At 44.1% G+C, this 25,808-nt stretch overlaps 1 protein-coding gene across 1 annotated transcript; it reads right to left on the bottom strand.

The window, feature by feature from the left end:
- Positions 1-25,284, bottom strand: LOC135137716 (mucin-2-like). The gene is made up of 8 exons (XM_064067433.1): positions 25,174-25,284; positions 24,590-24,728; positions 24,133-24,191; positions 19,198-23,902; positions 16,264-18,252; positions 10,804-11,058; positions 436-666; positions 1-14 (listed from the first exon to the last, which is right to left on the bottom strand). The coding sequence occupies exons 1-8, from the start codon at positions 25,282-25,284 to the stop codon at positions 1-3; spliced, it is 7,503 nt and encodes a 2,500-aa protein (XP_063923503.1).
- Positions 25,285-25,808: the final 524 nt, after the last annotated feature.

The raw sequence follows: 25,808 nt of genomic DNA, 5'->3' as shown, positions 1-25,808 counted from the left end.
TTACGTGAATAGAGCTGGTAACGTCAGGAGTGGACGTTTTCGTAGCGTTTGTGATATCTGTTATTTCAGAGTTGCTGTCTGTGGGCGTAACAGATGGTTCAACAGTGGTTGTTGTTGCAGCGCTTGGTAACTCCGTAGTACCGGTAATTGTTGTTTCACTGGATTTCGCAGTTGATCTTGTTTGAGTGACGGTTTCAGAAGTGTCTGTTGCATTTGTTTGTTTCTCAGGAGTTTCAGTTTTACCGGGGGTGGTGTATGTAGACGACCCTGCTGTTGTAGTTTCATCGCCGTCGGTTACGTGAATAGAGCTGGTAACGTCAGGAGTGGACGTTCTCGTAGCGTTTGTGATATCTGTTATTTCAGAGTTGCTGTCTGTGGGCGTAACAGATGGTTCAACAGTGGTTGTTGTTGCAGCGCTTGGTAACTCCGTAGTACCGGTAATTGTTGTTTCACTGGATTTAGCAGTTGGTCTTGTTTGAGTGACGGTTTCAGAAGTGTCTGTTGCATTTGTTTGTTTCTCAGGAGTTTCAGTTTTACCGGGGGTGGTGTATGTAGACGACCCTGCTGTTGTAGTTTCATCGCCGTCGGTTACGTGAATGGAGCTGGTGACGTCAGGAGTGGACGATTTCGTAGCGTTTGTGGTATCTGTTATTCCAGAGTTGCTGTCTGTGGGCGTAACAGATGGTTCAACAGAGGTTGTTGTTGCAGCGCTTGGTAACTCCGTAGTACCGGTAATTGTTGTTTCACTGGCTTTCGCAGTTGATCTTGTTTGAGTGACGGTTTCAAAAGTGTCTGTTGCATTTGTTTGTTTCTCAGGAGTTTCAGTTTTACCTGGCATGGTGTATGTAGACGACCCTGCTGTTGTAGTTTCATGGCTGTCGGTTACGTGAATAGAGCTGGTAACGTCAGGAGTTGACGTTTTCGTAGCGTTTGTGATATCTGTTATTTCAGAGTTGCTGTCTGTGGGCGTAACAGATGATGCAACAGTGGTTGTTGTTGCAGCGCTTGGTAACTCCGTAGTACCGGTAATTGTTGTTTCACTGGATTTCGCAGTTGATCTTGTTTGAGTGACGGTTTCAGAAGTGTCTGTTGCATTTGTTTGTTTCTCAGGAGTTTCAGTTTTACCTGGCGTGGTGTATGTAGACGACCCTGCTGTTGTAGTTTCATGGCTGTCGGTTACGTGAATAGAGCTGGTAACGTCAGGAGTGGACGTTTTCGTAGCGTTTGTGATATCTGTTATTTCAGAGTTGCTGTCTGTGGGCGTAACAGATGGTTCAACAGTGGTTGTTGTTGCAGCGCTTGGTAACTCCGTAGTACCGGTAATTGTTGTTTCACTGGATTTCGCAGTTGATCTTGTTTGAGTGACGGCTTCAGAAGTGTCTGTTGCATTTGTTTGTTTCTCAGGAGTTTCAGTTTTACCGGGGGTGGTGTATGTAGACGACCCTGCTGTTGTAGTTTCATCGCCGTCGGTTACGTGAATAGAGCTGGTAACGTCAGGAGTAGACGTTTTCGTAGCGTTTGTGATATCTGTAATTTCAGAGTTGCTGTCTGTGGGCGTAACAGATGGTTCAACAGTGGTAGTTGTTGCAGCGCTTGGTAACTCCGTCGTACCGGTAATTGTTGTTTCACTGGATTTCGCAGTTGATCTTGTTTGAGTGACGGTTTCAGAAGTGTCTGTTGCATTTGTTTGTTTCTCAGGAGTTTCAGTTTTACCGGGGGTGGTGTATGTAGACGACCCTGCTGTTGTAGTTTCATCGCCGTCGGTTACGTGAATAGAGCTGGTAACGTCAGGAGTTGACGTTTTCGTAGCGTTTGTGATATCTGTTATTCCAGAGTTGCTGTCTGTGGGCGTAACAGATGGTTCAACAGAGGTTGTTGTTGCAGCGCTTGGTAACTCCGTAGTACCGGTAATTGTTGTTTCACTCGCTTTCGCAGTTGATCTTGTTTGAGTGACGGTTTCAGAAGTGTCTGTTGCATTTGTTTGTTTCTCAGGAGTTTCAGTTTTACCTGGCGTGGTGTATGTAGACGACCCTGATGTTGTAGTTTCATCGCCGTCGGTTACGTGAATAGAGCTGGTAACGTCAGGAGTAGACGTTTTCGTAGCGTTTGTGATATCTGTTATTTCAGAGTTGCTGTCTGTGGGCGTAACAGATGATTCAACAGTGGTAGTTGTTGCAGCGCTTGGTAACTCCGTAGTACCGGTAATTGTTGTTTCACTGGCTTTCGCAGTTGATCTTGTTTGAGTGACGGTTTCAGAAGTGTCTGTTGCATTTGATTGTTTCTCAGGAGTTTCAGTTTTACCTGGCATGGTGTATGTAGACGACTCTGCTGTTGTAGTTTCATGGCTGTCGGTTACGTGAATAGAGCTGGTAACGTCAGGAGTAGACGTTTTCGTAGCGTTTGTGATATCTGTTATTTCAGAGTTGCTGTCTGTGGGCGTAACAGATGGTTCAACAGAGGTTGTTGTTGCAGCGCTTGGTAACTCCGTAGTACCGGTAATTGTTGTTTCACTCGCTTTCGCAGTTGATCTTGTTTGAGTGACGGTTTCAGATGTGTCTGTTGCATTTGTTTGTTTCTCAGGAGTTTCAGTTTTAACGGGGGTGGTGTATGTAGACGACCCTGCTGTTGTAGTTTCATCGCCGTCGGTTACGTGAATAGAGCTGGTAACGTCAGGAGTAGACGTTTTCGTAGCGTTTGTGATATCTGTTATTTCAGAGTTGCTGTCTGTGGGCGTAACAGATGGTTCAACAGTGGTTGTTGTTGCAGCGCTTGGTAACTCCGTAGTACGGGTAATTGTTGTTTCACTGGATTTCGCAGTTGATCTTGTTTGAGTGACGGTTTCAGAAGTGTCTGTTGCATTTGTTTGTTTCTCAGGAGTTTCAGTTTTACCGGGGGTGGTGTATGTAGACGACCCTGCTGTTGTAGTTTCATCGCCGTCGGTTACGTGAATAGAGCTGGTAACGTCAGGAGTAGACGTTTTCGTAGCGTTTGTGATATCTGTTATTTCAGAGTTGCTGTCTGTGGGCGTAACAGATGATTCAACAGTGGTTGTTGTTGCAGCGCTTGGTAACTCCGTAGTACCGGTAATTGTTGTTTCACTGGATTTCGCAGTTGATCTTGTTTGAGTGACGGTTTCAGAAGTGTCTGTTGCATTTGTTTGTTTCTCAGGAGTTTCAGTTTTACCGGGAGTGGTGTATGTAGACGACCCTGCTGTTGTAGTTTCATCGCCGTCGGTTACGTGAATAGAGCTGGTGACGTCAGGAGTAGACGATTTCGTAGCGTTTGTGATATCTGTTATTCCAGAGTTGCTGTCTGTGGGCGTAACAGATGGTTCAACAGAGGTTGTTGTTGCAGCGCTTGGTAACTCCGTAGTACCGGTAATTGTTGTTTCACTGGCTTTCGCAGTTGATCTTGTTTGAGTGACGGTTTCAGAAGTGTCTGTTGCATTTGTTTGTTTCTCAGGAGTTTCAGTTTTACCTGGCGTGGTGTATGTAGACGACCCTGCTGTTGTAGTTTCATCGCCGTCGGTTACGTGAATAGAGCTGGTAACGTCAGGAGTAGACGTTTTCGTAGCGTTTGTGATATCTGTTATTTCAGAGTTGCTGTCTGTGGGCGTAACAGATGGTTCAACAGAGGTTGTTGTTGCAGCGCTTGGTAACTCCGTAGTACCGGTAATTGTTGTTTCACTGGCTTTCGCAGTTGATCTTGTTTGAGTGACGGTTTCAGAAGTGTCTGTTGCATTTGTTTGTTTCTCAGGAGTTTCAGTTTTACCTGGCATGGTGTATGTAGACGACCCTGCTGTTGTAGTTTCATGGCTGTCGGTTACGTGAATAGAGCTGGTAACGTCAGGAGTTGACGTTTTCGTAGCGTTTGTGATATCTGTTATTCCAGAGTTGCTGTCTGTGGGCGTAACAGATGGTTCAACAGAGGTTGTTGTTGCAGCGCTTGGTAACTCCGTAGTACCGGTAATTGTTGTTTCACTCGCTTTCGCAGTTGATCTTGTTTGAGTGACGGTTTCAGAAGTGTCTGTTGCATTTGTTTGTTTCTCAGGAGTTTCAGTTTTACCGGGGGTGGTGTATGTAGACGACCCTGCTGTTGTAGTTTCATCGCCGTCGGTTACGTGAATAGAGCTGGTAACGTCAGGAGTGGACGTTTTCGTAGCGTTTGTGATATCTGTTATTTCAGAGTTGCCGTCTGTGGGCGTAACAGATGGTTCAACAGTGGTTGTTGTTGCAGCGCTTGGTAACTCCGTAGTACCGGTAATTGTTGTTTCACTGGATTTCGCAGTTGATCTTGTTTGAGTGACGGTTTCAGAAGTGTCTGTTGCATTTGTTTGTTTCTCAGGAGTTTCAGTTTTACCGGGGGTGGTGTATGTAGACGACCCTGCTGTTGTAGTTTCATCGCCGTCGGTTACGTGAATGGAGCTGGTGACGTCAGGAGTGGACGATTTCGTAGCGTTTGTGATATCTGTTATTCCAGAGTTGCTGTCTGTGGGCGTAACAGATGGTTCAACAGAGGTTGTTGTTGCAGCGCTTGGTAACTCCGTAGTACCGGTAATTGTTGTTTCACTGGCTTTCGCAGTTGATCTTGTTTGAGTGACGGTTTCAGAAGTGTCTGTTGCATTTGTTTGTTTCTCAGGAGTTTCAGTTTTACCTGGCATGGTGTATGTAGACGACCCTGCTGTTGTAGTTTCATGGCTGTCGGTTACGTGAATAGAGCTGGTAACGTCAGGAGTTGACGTTTTCGTAGCGTTTGTGATATCTGTTATTTCAGAGTTGCTGTCTGTGGGCGTAACAGATGATGCAAGAGTGGTTGTTGTTGCAGCGCTTGGTAACTCCGTAGTACCGGTAATTGTTGTTTCACTGGATTTCGCAGTTGATCTTGTTTGAGTGACGGTTTCAGAAGTGTCTGTTGCATTTGTTTGTTTCTCAGGAGTTTCAGTTTTACCTGGCGTGGTGTATGTAGACGACCCTGCTGTTGTAGTTTCATCGCCGTCGGTTACGTGAATAGAGCTGGTAACGTCAGGAGTGGACGTTTTCGTAGCGTTTGTGATATCTGTTATTTCAGAGTTGCTGTCTGTGGGCGTAACAGATGGTTCAACAGTGGTTGTTGTTGCAGCGCTTGGTAACTCCGTAGTACCGGTAATTGTTGTTTCACTGGATTTCGCAGTTGATCTTGTTTGAGTGACGGCTTCAGAAGTGTCTGTTGCATTTGTTTGTTTCTCAGGAGTTTCAGTTTTACCGGGGGTGGTGTATGTAGACGACCCTGCTGTTGTAGTTTCATCGCCGTCGGTTACGTGAATAGAGCTGGTAACGTCAGGAGTAGACGTTTTCGTAGCGTTTGTGATATCTGTAATTTCAGAGTTGCTGTCTGTGGGCGTAACAGATGGTTCAACAGTGGTAGTTGTTGCAGCGCTTGGTAACTCCGTAGTACCGGTAATTGTTGTTTCACTGGATTTCGCAGTTGATCTTGTTTGAGTGACGGTTTCAGAAGTGTCTGTTGCATTTGTTTGTTTCTCAGGAGTTTCAGTTTTACCGGGGGTGGTGTATGTAGACGACCCTGCTGTTGTAGTTTCATCGCCGTCGGTTACGTGAATAGAGCTGGTAACGTCAGGAGTTGACGTTTTCGTAGCGTTTGTGATATCTGTTATTCCAGAGTTGCTGTCTGTGGGCGTAACAGATGGTTCAACAGATGTTGTTGTTGCAGCGCTTGGTAACTCCGTAGTACCGGTAATTGTTGTTTCACTCGCTTTCGCAGTTGATCTTGTTTGAGTGACGGTTTCAGAAGTGTCTGTTGCATTTGTTTGTTTCTCAGGAGTTTCAGTTTTACCTGGCATGGTGTATGTAGACGACCCTGCTGTTGTAGTTTCATGGCTGTCGGTTACGTGAATAGAGCTGGTAACGTCAGGAGTTGACGTTTTCGTAGCGTTTGTGATATCTGTTATTCCAGAGTTGCTGTCTGTGGGCGTAACAGATGGTTCAACAGATGTTGTTGTTGCAGCGCTTGGTAACTCCGTAGTACCGGTAATTGTTGTTTCACTCGCTTTCGCAGTTGATCTTGTTTGAGTGACGGTTTCAGAAGTGTCTGTTGCATTTGTTTGTTTCTCAGGAGTTTCAGTTTTACCTGGCGTGGTGTATGTAGACGACCCTGATGTTGTAGTTTCATCGCCGTCGGTTACGTGAATAGAGCTGGTAACGTCAGGAGTGGACGTTTTCGTAGCGTTTGTGATATCTGTTATTTCAGAGTTGCTGTCTGTGGGCGTAACAGATGGTTCAACAGTGGTTGTTGTTGCAGCGCTTGGTAACTCCGTAGTACCGGTAATTGTTGTTTCACTGGATTTCGCAGTTGATCTTGTTTGAGTGACGGTTTCAGAAGTGTCTGTTGCATTTGTTTGTTTCTCAGGAGTTTCAGTTTTACCGGGGGTGGTGTATGTAGACGACCCTGCTGTTGTAGTTTCATCGCCGTCGGTTACGTGAATGGAGCTGGTGACGTCAGGAGTGGACGATTTCGTAGCGTTTGTGATATCTGTTATTCCAGAGTTGCTGTCTGTGGGCGTAACAGATGGTTCAACAGAGGTTGTTGTTGCAGCGCTTGGTAACTCCGTAGTACCGGTAATTGTTGTTTCACTGGCTTTCGCAGTTGATCTTGTTTGAGTGACGGTTTCAGAAGTGTCTGTTGCATTTGTTTGTTTCTCAGGAGTTTCAGTTTTACCGGGGGTGGTGTATGTAGACGACCCTGCTGTTGTAGTTTCATCGCCGTCGGTTACGTGAATAGAGCTGGTAACGTCAGGAGTGGACGTTTTCGTAGCGTTTGTGATATCTGTTATTTCAGAGTTGCTGTCTGTGGGCGTAACAGATGGTTCAACAGTGGTTGTTGTTGCAGCGCTTGGTAACTCCGTTGTACCGGTAATTGTTGTTTCACTGGATTTCGCAGTTGATCTTGTTTGAGTGACGGTTTCAGAAGTGTCTGTTGCATTTGTTTGTTTCTCAGGAGTTTCAGTTTTACCTGGCGTGGTGTATGTAGACGACCCTGATGTTGTAGTTTCATCGCCGTCGGTTACGTGAATAGAGCTGGTAACGTCAGGAGTAGACGTTTTCGTAGCGTTTGTGATATCTGTAATTTCAGAGTTGCTGTCTGTGGGCGTAACAGATGATTCAACAGAGGTTGTTGTTGCAGCGCTTGGTAACTCCGTAGTACCGGTAATTGTTGTTTCACTGGCTTTCGCAGTTGATCTTGTTTGAGTGACGGTTTCAGAAGTGTCTGTTGCATTTGATTGTTTCTCAGGAGTTTCAGTTTTACCTGGCATGGTGTATGTAGACGACCCTGCTGTTGTAGTTTCATGGCTGTCGGTTACGTGAATAGAGCTGGTAACGTCAGGAGTAGACGTTTTCGTAGCGTTTGTGATATCTGTTATTTCAGAGTTGCTGTCTGTGGGCGTAACAGATGGTTCAACAGAGGTTGTTGTTGCAGCGCTTGGTAACTCCGTAGTACCGGTAATTGTTGTTTCACTGGATTTCGCAGTTGATCTTGTTTGAGTGACGGTTTCAGAAATGTCTGTTGCATTTGTTTGTTTCCCAGGAGTTTCAGTTTTAACGGGGGTGGTGTATGTAGACGACCCTGCTGTTGTAGTTTCATCGCCGTCGGTTACGTGAATAGAGCTGGTGACGTCAGGAGTAGACGATTTCGTAGCGTTTGTGATATCTGTTTTTCCAGAGTTGCTGTCTGTGGGCGTAACAGATGGTTCAACAGAGGTTGTTGTTGCAGCGCTTGGTAACTCCGTAGTACCGGTAATTGTTGTTTCACTGGATTTCGCAGTTGATCTTGTTTGAGTGACGGTTTCAGAAATGTCTGTTGCATTTGTTTGTTTCCCAGGAGTTTCAGTTTTAACGGGGGTGGTGTATGTAGACGACCCTGCTGTTGTAGTTTCATCGCCGTCGGTTACGTGAATAGAGCTGGTGACGTCAGGAGTAGACGATTTCGTAGCGTTTGTGATATCTGTTTTTCCAGAGTTGCTGTCTGTGGGCGTAACAGATGGTTCAACAGAGGTTGTTGTTGCAGCGCTTGGTAACTCCGTAGTACCGGTAATTGTTGTTTCACTGGATTTCGCAGTTGATCTTGTTTGAGTGACGGTTTCAGAAGTGTCTGTTGCATTTGTTTGTTTCTCAGGAGTTTCAGTTTTACCGGGGGTGGTGTATGTAGACGACCCTGCTGTTGTAGTTTCATCGCCGTCGGTTACGTGAATAGAGCTGGTAACGTCACGAGTAGAGGTTTTCGTAGCGTTTGTGATATCTTCAGAGTTGCTGTCAGTGGGCGTAACAGATGGTTCAACAGTGGTTGTTGTTGCAGCGCTTGGTAACTCCGTAGTACCGGTAATTGTTGTTTCACGGGATTTCGCAGTTGATCTTGTTTGAGTGACGGTTTCAGAAGTGTCTGTTGCATTTGTTTGTTTCTCAGGAGTTTCAGTTTTACCGGGGGTGGTGTATGTAGACGACCCTGCTGTTGTAGTTTCATCGCGGTCGGTTACGTGAATCGAGCTGGTAACGTCAGGAGTGGACGTTTTCGTAGCGTTTGTGATATCTGTAATTTCAGAGTTGCTGTCTGTGGGCGCAACAGATGGTTCAACAGTGGTTGTTGTTGCAGCGCTTGGTAACTCCGTAGTACCGGTAATTGTTGTTTCACTGGATTTCGCAGTTGATCTTGTTTGAGTGACGGTTTCAGAAGTGTCTGTTGCATTTGTTTGTTTCTCAGGAGTTTCAGTTTTACCGGGGGTGGTGTATGTAGACGACCCTGCTGTTGTGGTTTCATCGCCGTCGGTTACGTGAATAGAGCTGGTAACATCAGGAGTAGACGTTTTCGTAGAGTTTGTGGTATCTGTAATTTCAGAGTTGCTGTCTGTGGGCGTAACAGATGGTTCAACAGTGGTTGTTGTTGCAGCGCTTGGTAACTCCGTAGTACCGGTAATTGTTGTTTCACTGGATTTCGCAGTTGATCTTGTTTGAGTGACGGTTTCAGAAGTGTCTGTTGCATTTGTTTGTTTCTCAGGAGTTTCAGTTTTACCGGGGGTGGTGTATGTAGACGAACCTGCTGTTGTAGTTTCATCGCCGTCGGTTACGTGAATAGAGCTGGTAACGTCAGGAGTAGACGTTTTCGTAGCGTTTGTGATATCTTCAGAGTTGCTGTCAGTGGGCGTAACAGATGGTTCAACAGTGGTTGTTGTTGCAGCGCTTGGTAACTCCGTAGTACCGGTAATTGTTGTTTCACTGGATTTCGCAGTTGATCTTGTTTGAGTGACGGTTTCAGAAATGTCTGTTGCATTTGTTTGTTTCCCAGGAGTTTCAGTTTTAACGGGGGTGGTGTATGTAGACGACCCTGCTGTTGTAGTTTCATCGCCGTCGGTTACGTGAATAGAGCTGGTGACGTCAGGAGTAGACCATTTCGTAGCGTTTGTGATATCTGTTTTTCCAGAGTTGCTGTCTGTGGGCGTAACAGATGGTTCAACAGAGGTTGTTGTTGCAGCGCTTGGTAACTCCGTAGTACCGGTAATTGTTGTTTCACTGGATTTCGCAGTTGATCTTGTTTGAGTGACGGTTTCAGAAGTGTCTGTTGCATTTGTTTGTTTCTCAGGAGTTTCAGTTTTACCGGGGGTGGTGTATGTAGACGACCCTGCTGTTGTAGTTTCATCGCCGTCGGTTACGTGAATAGAGCTGGTAACGTCACGAGTAGAGGTTTTCGTAGCGTTTGTGATATCTTCAGAGTTGCTGTCAGTGGGCGTAACAGATGGTTCAACAGTGGTTGTTGTTGCAGCGCTTGGTAACTCCGTAGTACCGGTAATTGTTGTTTCACGGGATTTCGCAGTTGATCTTGTTTGAGTGACGGTTTCAGAAGTGTCTGTTGCATTTGTTTGTTTCTCAGGAGTTTCAGTTTTACCGGGGGTGGTGTATGTAGACGACCCTGCTGTTGTAGTTTCATCGCGGTCGGTTACGTGAATCGAGCTGGTAACGTCAGGAGTGGACGTTTTCGTAGCGTTTGTGATATCTGTAATTTCAGAGTTGCTGTCTGTGGGCGCAACAGATGGTTCAACAGTGGTTGTTGTTGCAGCGCTTGGTAACTCCGTAGTACCGGTAATTGTTGTTTCACTGGATTTCGCAGTTGATCTTGTTTGAGTGACGGTTTCAGAAGTGTCTGTTGCATTTGTTTGTTTCTCAGGAGTTTCAGTTTTACCGGGGGTGGTGTATGTAGACGACCCTGCTGTTGTGGTTTCATCGCCGTCGGTTACGTGAATAGAGCTGGTAACATCAGGAGTAGACGTTTTCGTAGAGTTTGTGGTATCTGTAATTTCAGAGTTGCTGTCTGTGGGCGTAACAGATGGTTCAACAGTGGTTGTTGTTGCAGCGCTTGGTAACTCCGTAGTACCGGTAATTGTTGTTTCACTGGATTTCGCAGTTGATCTTGTTTGAGTGACGGTTTCAGAAGTGTCTGTTGCATTTGTTTGTTTCTCAGGAGTTTCAGTTTTACCGGGGGTGGTGTATGTAGACGAACCTGCTGTTGTAGTTTCATCGCCGTCGGTTACGTGAATAGAGCTGGTAACGTCAGGAGTAGACGTTTTCGTAGCGTTTGTGATATCTTCAGAGTTGCTGTCAGTGGGCGTAACAGATGGTTCAACAGTGGTTGTTGTTGCAGCGCTTGGTAACTCCGTAGTACCGGTAATTGTTGTTTCACTGGATTTCGCAGTTGATCTTGTTTGAGTGACGGTTTCAGAAGTGTCTGTTGCATTTGTTTGTTTCTCAGGAGTTTCAGTTTTACCGGGGGTGGTGTATGTAGACGACCCTGCTGTTGTAGTTTCATCGCCGTCGGTTACGTGAATAGAGCTGGTAACATCAGGAGTAGACGTTTTCGTAGAGTTTGTGGTATCTGTAATTTCAGAGTTGCTGTCTGTGGGCGTAACAAATGGTTCAACAGTGGTTATTGTTGCAGCGTTTGGTAACTCCGAAGTACCGGTAATTGTTGTTTCACTGGATTTCGCAGTTGATCTTGTTTGAGTGACGGTTTCAGAAGTGTCTGTTGCATTTGTTTGTTTCTCAGGAGTTTCAGTTTTACCGGGGGTGGTGTATGTAGACGACCCTGCTGTTGTAGTTTCATCGCCGTCGGTTACGTGAATAGAGCTGGTAATATCAGTAGTAGACGTTTTCGTAGCGTTTGTGATATCTGTAATTTCAGAGTTGCTGTCTGTGGGCGTAACAGATGGTTCAACAGTGGTTGTTGTTGCAGCGCTTGGTAACCCCGTAGTACCGGTAATTGTTGTTTCACTGGATTTCGCAGTTGATCTTGTTTGAGTGACGGTTTCAGAAGTGTCTGTTGCATTTGTTTGTTTCTCAGGAGTTTCAGTTTTACCGGGGGTGGTGTATGTAGACGACCCTGCTGTTGTAGTTTCATCGCCGTCGGTTACGTGAATAGAGCTGGTAACGTCAGGAGTGGACGTTTTCGTAGCGTTTGTGATATCTGTAATTTCAGAGTTGCTGTCTGTGGGCGTAACAGATGGTTCAACAGTGGTTGTTGTTGCAGCGCTTGGTAACTCCGTAGTACCGGTAATTGTTATTTCACTGGATTTCGCAGTTGATCTTGTTTGAGTGACGGTTTCAGAAGTGTCTGTTGCATTTGTTTGTTCCTCAGGAGTTTCAGTTTTACCTGGCGTGGTGTATGTAGACGACCCTGCTGTTGTAGTTTCATCGCCGTCGGTCACGTGAATAGAGCTGGTAACGTCAGGTGTAGACGTTTTCGTAGCGTTTGTGATATCTGTAATTTCAGAGTTGCTGTCTGTGGGCGTAACAGATGGTTCAACAGTGGTTGTTGTTGCAGCGCTTGGTAACTCCGTAGTACCGGTAATTGTTGTTTCACTGGATTTCGAAGTTGATTTTGTTTGAGTGACGGTTTCAGAAGTGTCTGTTGCATTTGTTTGTTTCTCAGGAGTTTCAGTTTTACCTGGCGTGGTGTATGTAGACGACCCTGCTGTTGTAGTTTCATCGCCGTCGGTCACGTGAATAGAGCTGGTAACGTCAGGTGTAGACGTTTTCGTAGCGTTTGTGATATCTGTTATTTCAGAGTTGCTGTCTGTGGGCGTAACAGATGGTTCAACAGTGGTTGTTGTTGCAGCGCTTGGTAACTCCGTAGTACCGGTAATTGTGGTTTCACTGGATTTCGAAGTTGATTTTGTTTGAGTGACGGTTTCAGAAGTGTCTGTTGCATTTGTTTGTTTCTCAGGAGTTTCAGTTTTACCGGGGGTGGTGTATGTAGACGACCCTGCTGTTGTAGTTTCATCGCCGTCGGTTATAGAGCTGGTAACGTCAGGAGTAGACGTTTTCGTAGCGTTTGTGATATCTGTTATTTCAGAGTTGCTGTCTGTGGGAGTAACAGATGGTTCAACACTGGTTGTTGTTGGAGCGCTTGGTAACTCCGTAGTACCGGTAATTGTTGTTTCATTGGATTTCGCAGTTGATCTTGTTTGAGTGAAGGTTTCAGAAGTGTCTGTTGCATTTGTTTGTTTCTCAGGAGTTTCAGTTTTACGGGGGGTGGTGTATGTAGACGACCCTGCTGTTGTAGTTTCATCGCCGTCGGTCACGTGAATAGAGCTGGTAACGTCAGGTGTAGACGTTTTCGTAGCGTTTGTGATATCTGTATTTTCAGAGTTGCTGTCTGTGAGCGTAACAGATGGTTCAACAGTGGTTGTTGTTGCAGCGCTTGGTAACTCCGTAGTACCGGTAATTGTTGTTTCACTGGATTTCGAAGTTGATTTTGTTTGAGTGACGGTTTCAGAAGTGTCTGTTGCATTTGTTTGTTTCTCAGGAGTTTCAGTTTTACCTGGCGTGGTGTATGTAGACGACCCTGCTGTTGTAGTTTCATCGCCGTCGGTCACGTGAATAGAGCTGGTAACGTCAGGTGTAGACGTTTTCGTAGCGTTTGTGATATCTGTAATTTCAGAGTTGCTGTCTGTGGGCGTAACAGATGGTTCAACAGTGGTTGTTGTTGCAGCGCTTGGTAACTCCGTAGTACCGGTAATTGTTGTTTCACTGGATTTCGCAGTTGAACTTGTTTGAGTGACGGTTTCAGAAGTGTCTGTTGCATTTGTTTGTTTCTCAGGAGTTTCAGTTTTACCTGGCGTGGTGTATGTAGACGACCCTGCTGTTGTAGTTTCATCGCCGTCGGTCACGTGAATAGAGCTGGTAACGTCAGGTGTAGACGTTTTCGTAGCGTTTGTGATATCTGTTATTTCAGAGTTGCTGTCTGTGGGCGTAACAGATGGTTCAACAGTGGTTGTTGTTGCAGCGCTTGGTAACTCCGTAGTACCGGTAATTGTGGTTTCACTGGATTTCGAAGTTGATTTTGTTTGAGTGACGGTTTCAGAAGTGTCTGTTGCATTTGTTTGTTTCTCAGGAGTTTCAGTTTTACCGGGGGTGGTGTATGTAGACGACCCTGCTGTTGTAGTTTCATCGCCGTCGGTTATAGAGCTGGTAACGTCAGGAGTAGACGTTTTCGTAGCGTTTGTGATATCTGTTATTTCAGAGTTGCTGTCTGTGGGAGTAACAGATGGTTCAACACTGGTTGTTGTTGGAGCGCTTGGTAACTCCGTAGTACCGGTAATTGTTGTTTCATTGGATTTCGCAGTTGATCTTGTTTGAGTGAAGGTTTCAGAAGTGTCTGTTGCATTTGTTTGTTTCTCAGGAGTTTCAGTTTTACGGGGGGTGGTGTATGTAGACGACCCTGCTGTTGTAGTTTCATCGCCGTCGGTCACGTGAATAGAGCTGGTAACGTCAGGTGTAGACGTTTTCGTAGCGTTTGTGATATCTGTATTTTCAGAGTTGCTGTCTGTGAGCGTAACAGATGGTTCAACAGTGGTTGTTGTTGCAGCGCTTGGTAACTCCGTAGTACCGGTAATTGTTGTTTCACTGGATTTCGAAGTTGATTTTGTTTGAGTGACGGTTTCAGAAGTGTCTGTTGCATTTGTTTGTTTCTCAGGAGTTTCAGTTTTACCTGGCGTGGTGTATGTAGACGACCCTGCTGTTGTAGTTTCATCGCCGTCGGTCACGTGAATAGAGCTGGTAACGTCAGGTGTAGACGTTTTCGTAGCGTTTGTGATATCTGTAATTTCAGAGTTGCTGTCTGTGGGCGTAACAGATGGTTCAACAGTGGTTGTTGTTGCAGCGCTTGGTAACTCCGTAGTACCGGTAATTGTTGTTTCACTGGATTTCGCAGTTGAACTTGTTTGAGTGACGGTTTCAGAAGTGTCTGTTGCATTTGTTTGTTTCTCAGGAGTTTCAGTTTTACCTGGCGTGGTGTATGTAGACGACCCTGCTGTTGTAATTTCATCGCCGTCGGTCACGTGAATAGAGCTGGTAACGTCAGGTGTAGACGTTTTCGTAGCGTTTGTGATATCTGTTATTTCAGAGTTGCTGTCTGTGGGCGTAACAGATGGTTCAACAGTGGTTGTTGTTGCAGCGCTTGGTAACTCCGTAGTACCGGTAATTGTGGTTTCACTGGATTTCGAAGTTGATTTTGTTTGAGTGACGGTTTCAGAAGTGTCTGTTGCATTTGTTTGTTTCTCAGGAGTTTCAGTTTTACCGGGGGTGGTGTATGTAGACGACCCTGCTGTTGTAGTTTCATCGCCGTCGGTTATAGAGCTGGTAACGTCAGGAGTAGACGTTTTCGTAGCGTTTGTGATATCTGTCATTTCAGAGTTGCTGTCTGTGGGAGTAACAGATGGTTCAACACTGGTTGTTGTTGCAGCGCTTGGTAACTCCGTAGTACCGGTAATTGTTGTTTCATTGGATTTCGCAGTTGATCTTGTTTGAGTGAAGGTTTCAGAAGTGTCTGTTGCATTTGTTTGTTTCTCAGGAGTTTCAGTTTTACGGGGGGTGGTGTATGTAGACGACCCTGCTGTTGTAGTTTCATCGCCGTCGGTCACGTGAATAGAGCTGGTAACGTCAGGTGTAGACGTTTTCGTAGCGTTTGTGATATCTGTATTTTCAGAGTTGCTGTCTGTGGGCGTAACGGATGATTCAACAGTGGTTGTTGTTGCAGCGCTTGGTAACTCCGTAGTACCGGTAATTGTTGTTTCACTGGATTTCGCAGTTGATCTTGTTTGAGTGACGGTTTCAGAAGTGTCTGTTGCATTTGTTTGTTTCTCAGGAGTTTCAGTTTTACCTGGCGTGGTGTATGTAGACGACCCTGCTGTTGTAGTTTCATCGCCGTCGGTTATAGAGCTGGTAACGTCAGGAGTAGACGTTTTCGTAGCGTTTGTGATATCTGTTATTTCAAAGTTGCTGTCTGTGGGCGTAACAGATGGTTCAACAGTGGTTGTTGTTGCAGCGCTTGGTAACTCCGTAGTACCGGTTATTGTTGTTTCACTGGACTTCGCAGTTGATCTTGTTTGAGTGACGGTTTCAGAAGTGTCTGTTGCATTTGTTTGTTTCTCAGGAGTTTCAGTTTTACCGGGGGTTTTGTATGTAGACGACCCTGCTGTTGTAGTTTCATCGCCGTCGGTCACGTGAATAGAGCTGGTAACGTCAGGAGTAGACGTTTTCGTAGCGTTTGTGATATCTGTTATTTCAGAGTTGCTGTCTGTGGGCGTAACAGATGGTTCAACAGTGGTTGTTGTTGCAGCGCTTGGTAGCTCCGTAGTACCGGTAATTGTTGTTTCACTGGATTTCGCAGTTGATCTTGTTTGAGTGACGGTTTCAGAAGTGTCTGTTGCATTTGTTTGTTTCTCAGGAGTTTCAGTTTTACCGGGGGTGGTGTATGTAGACGACCCTGCTGTTGTAGTTTCATCGCCGTCGGTTACGTGAATAGAACTGGTAACGTCAGGAGTAGACGTTTTCGTAGCGTTTGTGATATCTGTTATTTCAGAGTTGCTGTCAGTGGGCGTAACAGATGATTCAACAGTGGTTGTTGTTGCAGCGCTTGGTAACTCCGTAGTACCGGTAATTGTTGTTTCACTGGATTTCGAAGTTGATTTTGTTTGAGTGACGGTTTCAGAAGTGTCTGTTGCATTTGTTTGTTTCTCAGGAGTTTCAGTTTTACCTGGCGTGGTGTATGTAGACGACCCTGCTGTTGTAGTTTCATCGCCGTCGGTCACGTGAATAGAGCTGGTAACGTCAGGTGTAGACGTTTTCGTAGCGTTTGTGATATCTGTAATTTCAGAGTTGCTGTCTGTGAGCGTAACAGATGGTTCAACAGTGGTTGTTGTTGCAGCGCTTGGTAACTCCGTAGTACCGGTAATTGTTGTTTCACTGGATTTCGAAGTTGATTTTGTTTGAGTGACGGTTTCAGAAGTGTCTGTTGCATTTGTTTGTTTCTCAGGAGTTTCAGTTTTACCGGGGGTGGTGTATGTAGATGACCCTGCTGTTGTAGTTTCATCGCCCTCGGTTATAGAGCTGGTAACGTCAGGAGTAGACGTTTTCGTAGCGTTTGTGATATCTGTTATTTCAGAGTTGCTGTCTGTGGGCGTAATAGAAAATTCAACAGTGGTTGTTGTTGCAGCGCTTGGTAACTCCGTAGTACCGGTAATTGTTGTTTCACTGGATTTCGCAGTTGATCTTGTTTGAGTCACGGTTTCAGAAGTATCTGTTGCATTTGTTTCTTTCTGAGGTGTTTCAGTTTTACCTGGCGTGGTATATGTGGACCACTCTGCTGTTGTAGTTTCATCGCTGTCGGTTACGTGAATAGAACTCGTAACGTCAGGTGTAGACGTTTTCGTAGCGTTTGTGATATCTGTTATTTCAGAGTTGCTGTCTGTGGGCGTGACAGATGATTCAACAGTGGTAGTTGTTGCAGCGCTTGGTAACTCCGTAGTACCGGTAATTATCGTTTCACTGGATTTCGCAGTTGATCTTGTTTGAGTCACGGTTTCAGAAGTATCTGTTGCATTTGTTTCTTTCTCAGGTGTTTCAGTTTTACCTGGCGTGGTATATGTGGACCACTCTGCTGTTGTAGTTTCATCGCTGTCGGTTACGTGAATAGAACTCGTAACGTCAAGTGTAGACGTTTTCGTAGCGTTTGTGATATTTGTTATTTCAGAGTTGCTGTCTGTGGGCGTGACAGATGATTCAATAGCAGTAGTTGTTGCAGCGCTTGGTAACTCCGTAGTACCGGTAATTATCGTTTCACTGGATTTCGCAGTTGATCTTGTTTGAGTCACGGTTTCAGAAGTATCTGTTGCATTTGTTTCTTTCTCAGGTGTTTCAGTTTTACCTGGCGTGGTATATGTGGACCACTCTGCTGTTGTAGTTTCATCGCTGTCGGTTACGTGAATAGAACTCGTAACGTCAGGTGTAGACGTTTTCGTAGCGTTTGTGATATCTGTTATTTCAGAGTTGCTGTCTGTGGGCGTGACAGATGATTCAATAGCAGTAGTTGTTGCAGCGCTTGGTAACTCCGTAGTACCGGTAATTATCGTTTCACTGGATTTCGCAGTTGATCTTGTTTGAGTCACGGTTTCAGAAGTATCTGTTGCATTTGTTTCTTTCTCAGGTGTTTCAGTTTTACCTGGCGTGGTATATGTGGACCACTCTGCTGTTGTAGTTTCATCGCTGTCGGTTACGTGAATAGAACTCGTAACGTCAGGTGTAGACGTTTTCGTAGCGTTTGTGATATTTGTTATTTCAGAGTTGCTGTCTGTGGGCGTGACAGATGATTCAATAGCAGTAGTTGTTGCAGCGCTTGGTAACTCCGTAGTACCGGTAATTATCGTTTCACTGGATTTCGCAGTTGATCTTGTTTGAGTCACGGTTTCAGAAGTATCTGTTGCATTTGTTTCTTTCTCAGGTGTTTCAGTTTTACCTGGCGTGGTATATGTGGACCACTCTGCTGTTGTAGTTTCATCGCTGTCGGTTACGTGAATAGAACTCGTAACGTCAAGTGTAGACGTTTTCGTAGCGTTTGTGATATTTGTTATTTCAGAGTTGCTGTCTGTGGGCGTGACAGATGATTCAATAGCAGTAGTTGTTGCAGCGCTTGGTAACTCCGTAGTACCGGTAATTATCGTTTCACTGGATTTCGCAGTTGATCTTGTTTGAGTCACGGTTTCAGAAGTATCTGTTGCATTTGTTTCTTTCTCAGGTGTTTCAGTTTTACCTGGCGTGGTATATGTGGACCACTCTGCTGTTGTAGTTTCATCGCTGTCGGTTACGTGAATAGAACTCGTAACGTCAGGTGTAGACGTTTTCGTAGCGTTTGTGATATTTGTTATTTCAGAGTTGCTGTCTGTGGGCGTAACAGATGGTTCAACAGTGGTTGTTGTTGCAGCGCTTGGTAACTCCGTAGTACCGGTTATTGTTGTTTCACTGGACTTCGCAGTTGATCTTGTTTGAGTGACGGTTTCAGAAGTGTCTGTTGCATTTGTTTGTTTCTCAGGAGTTTCAGTTTTACCGGGGGTTTTGTATGTAGACGACCCTGCTGTTGTAGTTTCATCGCCGTCGGTCACGTGAATAGAGCTGGTAACGTCAGGAGTAGACGTTTTCGTAGCGTTTGTGATATCTGTTATTTCAGAGTTGCTGTCTGTGGGCGTAACAGATGGTTCAACAGTGGTTGTTGTTGCAGCGCTTGGTAGCTCCGTAGTACCGGTAATTGTTGTTTCACTGGATTTCGCAGTTGATCTTGTTTGAGTGACGGTTTCAGAAGTGTCTGTTGCATTTGTTTGTTTCTCAGGAGTTTCAGTTTTACCGGGGGTGGTGTATGTAGACGACCCTGCTGTTGTAGTTTCATCGCCGTCGGTTACGTGAATAGAACTGGTAACGTCAGGAGTAGACGTTTTCGTAGCGTTTGTGATATCTGTTATTTCAGAGTTGCTGTCAGTGGGCGTAACAGATGATTCAACAGTGGTTGTTGTTGCAGCGCTTGGTAACTCCGTAGTACCGGTAATTGTTGTTTCACTGGATTTCGAAGTTGATTTTGTTTGAGTGACGGTTTCAGAAGTGTCTGTTGCATTTGTTTGTTTCTCAGGAGTTTCAGTTTTACCTGGCGTGGTGTATGTAGACGACCCTGCTGTTGTAGTTTCATCGCCGTCGGTCACGTGAATAGAGCTGGTAACGTCAGGTGTAGACGTTTTCGTAGCGTTTGTGATATCTGTAATTTCAGAGTTGCTGTCTGTGAGCGTAACAGATGGTTCAACAGTGGTTGTTGTTGCAGCGCTTGGTAACTCCGTAGTACCGGTAATTGTTGTTTCACTGGATTTCGAAGTTGATTTTGTTTGAGTGACGGTTTCAGAAGTGTCTGTTGCATTTGTTTGTTTCTCAGGAGTTTCAGTTTTACCGGGGGTGGTGTATGTAGATGACCCTGCTGTTGTAGTTTCATCGCCCTCGGTTATAGAGCTGGTAACGTCAGGAGTAGACGTTTTCGTAGCGTTTGTGATATCTGTTATTTCAGAGTTGCTGTCTGTGGGCGTAATAGAAAATTCAACAGTGGTTGTTGTTGCAGCGCTTGGTAACTCCGTAGTACCGGTAATTGTTGTTTCACTGGATTTCGCAGTTGATCTTGTTTGAGTCACGGTTTCAGAAGTATCTGTTGCATTTGTTTCTTTCTGAGGTGTTTCAGTTTTACCTGGCGTGGTATATGTGGACCACTCTGCTGTTGTAGTTTCATCGCTGTCGGTTACGTGAATAGAACTCGTAACGTCAGGTGTAGACGTTTTCGTAGCGTTTGTGATATCTGTTATTTCAGAGTTGCTGTCTGTGGGCGTGACAGATGATTCAACAGTGGTAGTTGTTGCAGCGCTTGGTAACTCCGTAGTACCGGTAATTATCGTTTCACTGGATTTCGCAGTTGATCTTGTTTGAGTCACGGTTTCAGAAGTATCTGTTGCATTTGTTTCTTTCTCAGGTGTTTCAGTTTTACCTGGCGTGGTATATGTGGACCACTCTGCTGTTGTAGTTTCATCGCTGTCGGTTACGTGAATAGAACTCGTAACGTCAAGTGTAGACGTTTTCGTAGCGTTTGTGATATTTGTTATTTCAGAGTTGCTGTCTGTGGGCGTGACAGATGATTCAATAGCAGTAGTTGTTGCAGCGCTTGGTAACTCCGTAGTACCGGTAATTATCGTTTCACTGGATTTCGCAGTTGATCTTGTTTGAGTCACGGTTTCAGAAGTATCTGTTGCATTTGTTTCTTTCTCAGGTGTTTCAGTTTTACCTGGCGTGGTATATGTGGACCACTCTGCTGTTGTAGTTTCATCGCTGTCGGTTACGTGAATAGAACTCGTAACGTCAGGTGTAGACGTTTTCGTAGCGTTTGTGATATCTGTTATTTCAGAGTTGCTGTCTGTGGGCGTGACAGATGATTCAATAGCAGTAGTTGTTGCAGCGCTTGGTAACTCCGTAGTACCGGTAATTATCGTTTCACTGGATTTCGCAGTTGATCTTGTTTGAGTCACGGTTTCAGAAGTATCTGTTGCATTTGTTTCTTTCTCAGGTGTTTCAGTTTTACCTGGCGTGGTATATGTGGACCACTCTGCTGTTGTAGTTTCATCGCTGTCGGTTACGTGAATAGAACTCGTAACGTCAGGTGTAGACGTTTTCGTAGCGTTTGTGATATTTGTTATTTCAGAGTTGCTGTCTGTGGGCGTGACAGATGATTCAATAGCAGTAGTTGTTGCAGCGCTTGGTAACTCCGTAGTACCGGTAATTATCGTTTCACTGGATTTCGCAGTTGATCTTGTTTGAGTCACGGTTTCAGAAGTATCTGTTGCATTTGTTTCTTTCTCAGGTGTTTCAGTTTTACCTGGCGTGGTATATGTGGACCACTCTGCTGTTGTAGTTTCATCGCTGTCGGTTACGTGAATAGAACTCGTAACGTCAAGTGTAGACGTTTTCGTAGCGTTTGTGATATTTGTTATTTCAGAGTTGCTGTCTGTGGGCGTGACAGATGATTCAATAGCAGTAGTTGTTGCAGCGCTTGGTAACTCCGTAGTACCGGTAATTATCGTTTCACTGGATTTCGCAGTTGATCTTGTTTGAGTCACGGTTTCAGAAGTATCTGTTGCATTTGTTTCTTTCTCAGGTGTTTCAGTTTTACCTGGCGTGGTATATGTGGACCACTCTGCTGTTGTAGTTTCATCGCTGTCGGTTACGTGAATAGAACTCGTAACGTCAGGTGTAGACGTTTTCGTAGCGTTTGTGATATTTGTTATTTCAGAGTTGCTGTCTGTGGGCGTGACAGATGATTCAATAGCAGTAGTTGTTGCAGCGCTTGGTAACTCCGTAGTACCGGTAATTATCGTTTCACTGGATTTCGCAGTTGATCTTGTTTGAGTCACGGTTTCAGAAGTATCTGTTGCATTTGTTTCTTTCTCAGGTGTTTCAGTTTTACCTGGCGTGGTATATGTGGACCACTCTGCTGTTGTAGTTTCATCGCTGTCGGTTACGTGAATAGAACTCGTAACGTCAGGTGTAGACGTTTTCGTAGCGTTTGTGATATCTGTTATTTCAGAGTTGCTGTCTGTGGGCGTGACAGATGATTCAATAGCAGTAGTTGTTGCAGCGCTTGGTAACTCCGTAGTACCGGTAATTATCGTTTCACTGGATTTCGCAGTTGATCTTGTTTGAGTCACGGTTTCAGAAGTATCTGTTGCATTTGTTTCTTTCTCAGGTGTTTCAGTTTTACCTGGCGTGGTATATGTGGACCACTCTGCTGTTGTAGTTTCATCGCTGTCGGTTACGTGAATAGAACTCGTAACGTCAGGTGTAGACGTTTTCGTAGCGTTTGTGATATTTGTTATTTCAGAGTTGCTGTCTGTGGGCGTGACAGATGATTCAATAGCAGTAGTTGTTGCAGCGCTTGGTAACTCCGTAGTACCGGTAATTATCGTTTCACTGGATTTCGCAGTTGATCTTGTTTGAGTCACGGTTTCAGAAGTATCTGTTGCATTTGTTTCTTTCTCAGGTGTTTCAGTTTTACCTGGCGTGGTATATGTGGACCACTCTGCTGTTGTAGTTTCATCGCTGTCGGTTACGTGAATAGAACTCGTAACGTCAAGTGTAGACGTTTTCGTAGCGTTTGTGATATTTGTTATTTCAGAGTTGCTGTCTGTGGGCGTGACAGATGATTCAATAGCAGTAGTTGTTGCAGCGCTTGGTAACTCCGTAGTACCGGTAATTATCGTTTCACTGGATTTCGCAGTTGATCTTGTTTGAGTCACGGTTTCAGAAGTATCTGTTGCATTTGTTTCTTTCTCAGGTGTTTCAGTTTTACCTGGCGTGGTATATGTGGACCACTCTGCTGTTGTAGTTTCATCGCTGTCGGTTACGTGAATAGAACTCGTAACGTCAGGTGTAGACGTTTTCGTAGCGTTTGTGATATCTGTTATTTCAGAGTTGCTGTCTGTGGGCGTGACAGATGATTCAATAGCAGTAGTTGTTGCAGCGCTTGGTAACTCCGTAGTACCGGTAATTATCGTTTCACTGGATTTCGCAGTTGATCTTGTTTGAGTCACGGTTTCAGAAGTATCTGTTGCATTTGTTTCTTTCTCAGGTGTTTCAGTTTTACCTGGCGTGGTATATGTGGACCACTCTGCTGTTGTAGTTTCATCGCTGTCGGTTACGTGAATAGAACTCGTAACGTCAGGTGTAGACGTTTTCGTAGCGTTTGTGATATTTGTTATTTCAGAGTTGCTGTCTGTGGGCGTGACAGATGATTCAATAGCAGTAGTTGTTGCAGCGCTTGGTAACTCCGTAGTACCGGTAATTATCGTTTCACTGGATTTCGCAGTTGATCTTGTTTGAGTCACGGTTTCAGAAGTATCTGTTGCATTTGTTTCTTTCTCAGGTGTTTCAGTTTTACCTGGCGTGGTATATGTGGACCACTCTGCTGTTGTAGTTTCATCGCTGTCGGTTACGTGAATAGAACTCGTAACGTCAGGTGTAGACGTTTTCGTAGTGTTTGTGATATCTGTTATTTCAGAGTTGCTGTCTGTGGGCGTGACAGATGATTCAACAGTGGTAGTTGTTGCAGCGCTTGGTAACTCCGTAGTACCGGTAATTATCGTTTCACTGGATTTCCCAGTTGATCTTGTTTGAGTCACGGTTTCAGAAGTATCTGTTGCATTTGTTTCTTTCTCAGGTGTTTCAGTTTTACCTGGCGTGGTATATGTGGACCACTCTGCTGTTGTAGTTTCATCGTTGTCGGTTACGTGAATAGAACTCGTAACGTCAGGTGTAGACGTTTTCGTAGCGTTTGTGATATCTGTTATTTCAGAGTTGCTGTCTGTGGGCGTGACAGATGATTCAATAGCAGTAGTTGTTGCAGCGCTTGGTAACTCCGTAGTACCGGTAATTGTTGTTTCACTGGATTTCGCAGTTGATCTTGTTTGAGTCACGGTTTCAGAAGTATCTGTTGCATTTGTTTCTTTCTCAGGAGTTTCAGGTTTACCTGGCGTGGTGTATGTAGACGACCCTGCTGTTGTAGTTCGATCGCTGTTGGTTACGTGAATAGAGCTCGTAACGTCAGGTGTAGACATATTCGTAGCGTTTGTGGTATCTGATATTTCATCGGTTTTGGTAACGACAGGTGATTTAGTTGTTGTTTCATTTCTGACAATTGTTGTGTTAAGGTTTGTTACTTCTGTCGTTCCTTCTGTGTTGTCAAAAATTACTGATGTCGTATCTTGTGGTTCCACACTTTCAGTTGTGCTGAGCACTGTTGTTGTATTATTTTGTTCTTTTGAAGTGGTAAATAACCACGGTTCGTCGCATTCTAAATCTGACAAATCGTTACATACTAGTCCAGGTGGACATTGTTGTGGAAATCCTATTGTCATAGTCGTATCTCCCACTTCCACACATTGATAGAATTGCGTTTCGTCGTAACAGACAAAGCCTTTGTTTTGACAATCTATTATTTCTTTAGAATACACGCTGTAAACCTAAAAATAATTGTTGTTAATTTTTTAGTAATGTAGCTTTTTCTTTATGGGCAAATGTTTAATATTAATGTAGCAAATTTTATGGTAAATGTTTCTTTCAAATCAACGACATTTTCCAAGGAAAATTTACTAATGTTACACGAGTCGCTTGTGGTGTTTTATGCCAAACAAAAATATGTTTTTTTATAATCCAGACGTTTTCTGCGATTGATTGATCTGAACTGAATTACCATGCTCTCTGTCATTAAATTATTGCTATAGATGGGGAAGTCCGAATTGCGCACATGACCTGAAAAAGATAGGAGTTGCCCCCTTTTACCGCTCGGAAAGTGTCCGAGTTGCGCCCACTACCTGAATGCTCCCTTACCACATTATATTGTGACCTCGGTATTGGATATTTCAATTATGTAAATATAAATGAACACAGAAGTAAACTCTAAAAATAAATTGACGAATGTATAGTTTTACTGAGGTTCCATTCTTACAGCAATGTTACTCTATAGTTACCTACCTAAAATGCAGTGGCGGCTCCTCGGGGTGGGCAGGGTGGGCAATGCCCACCCTATTTGATTGTTTACGATACGAAGTAAAATATTGATTTTTTTTTCTTTTTTAAATTATTTTATATGTGTACACAACTAATTATCGTCATAAACATCATTTAAGCCAACGGATTTTCTTCATTACATCCCGCAGTTTCCGCAACTGAGAAATTGCAGTTATAAAAAAGTGCGTCAGATCTCGGCGTTATACGGTTCATGTACGGATGGGCTAGTCCACCCTGGTCCACCCTCTTGATTGTAAGCAACGACATACATTCGGTTTTCTATGTACGTGATTGAGAGTAAAGAATTCGAAACACACGTCTTTGCTTCAAGCGGGGCAGGACGCCCTGGCGTCAACGTATATCTCAAACGCTGCAGAATCGGATCTCTCGATATTCGATTCAAGGATTCAATAAATTAATTTCGATTTTTTTACTTCTTCTGTATTGTAAAAGTATAGAAGTATTTATTTTTATTACTCTATTGAAATATGGGTAAGGTAGTAAGGAAAATAATGTTATGCGAAAATTCTTGAATACTATTGTTATAGAAAAGAGCAACACCATAATAATTAATAAATACTTTTATTCAATTTTGACATGTAAACAAACGTTTATTTTGCCGTCAGTAGGCCACTAAAGCTTTGGTTTATCCGGTAGCACCATAAAATTTTTAAACCGCTAGCGAAATAAAATTTTTATTTTGCTGTTTTAAAACCATGGTTACCATTTCTGTAATTTCTCCAGTGTCTTGCTGCTCTTTCCATCTAAGGAACTTTTGATACACTTTCTGATCTGGTCTTTTCTGGGAGCAAGTTTTGTCGTTAGAATCTTGCATGATTTTGCAATTTTTCGATAATTTTAATTTGTTTAAAATAAACAAACACCGTCGCCAGAGTCACATACTACACACACACACCTGATATTGTACACTAAATTCTACGCATATAAAACTTTTATTTGGTCGCTGTCACGGCCATATATAACAGGTCTGCGAACTCCGAGTTTAAAATGGTCTTTTTTCGAAGAGATCCCAGAAGGCCACGGGAGCTTAAAGTTCCTAGCGCCGTCTACTGGATACTATGATGAAACTGCCCACAATAATGAATGAAATTTGCGTAAAAATGTCCTTGAATGCAAGTTGTCATAAATGTCAGCTTTATAGGTTAGGTTTTGTGACATCTTTTTGAAAGATGAGGGGAAATATACGTTAAATGTCATGTCAAACGTCAGTCGATAGCGCAAATAGTACAAGTAACTACCACATGGTGGCGGTCATCTTAAGCTCCCACAACCTACTACGATACCAGTTTTTAAGCGCCCGTTTTATGAAAATTTATGAATGGAGTTGAAACACCTTAC

Source organism: Zophobas morio, unplaced genomic scaffold (assembly GCF_036711695.1).
Source record: "Zophobas morio isolate AGI-343-1 ecotype UQ-CSIRO unplaced genomic scaffold, CSIRO_AGI_Zmor_V1 ptg000029l, whole genome shotgun sequence".
Classification (NCBI taxonomy): domain Eukaryota; kingdom Metazoa; phylum Arthropoda; class Insecta; order Coleoptera; family Tenebrionidae; genus Zophobas; species Zophobas morio.
The sequence above is the reverse complement of the archived record's forward strand: the minus strand, read 5'-3'. Positions and strand labels throughout refer to the sequence as shown.

Coding starts and splice junctions, on each gene's coding strand:
- LOC135137716 (XM_064067433.1), bottom strand. CDS start 25,284: ATGCAAGATTCTAACGACAAAACTTGCTCCCAGAAAAGACCAGATCAG. Junction 18,253..19,197: donor CAGTGAAACAACAATTACCG/GTACTACGGAGT, acceptor TTACGCCCACAG/ACAGCAACTCTGAAATAACA. Junction 667..10,803: donor GTCTACATACACCACCCCCG/GTAAAACTGAAA, acceptor TTACGCCCACAG/ACAGCAACTCTGGAATAACA.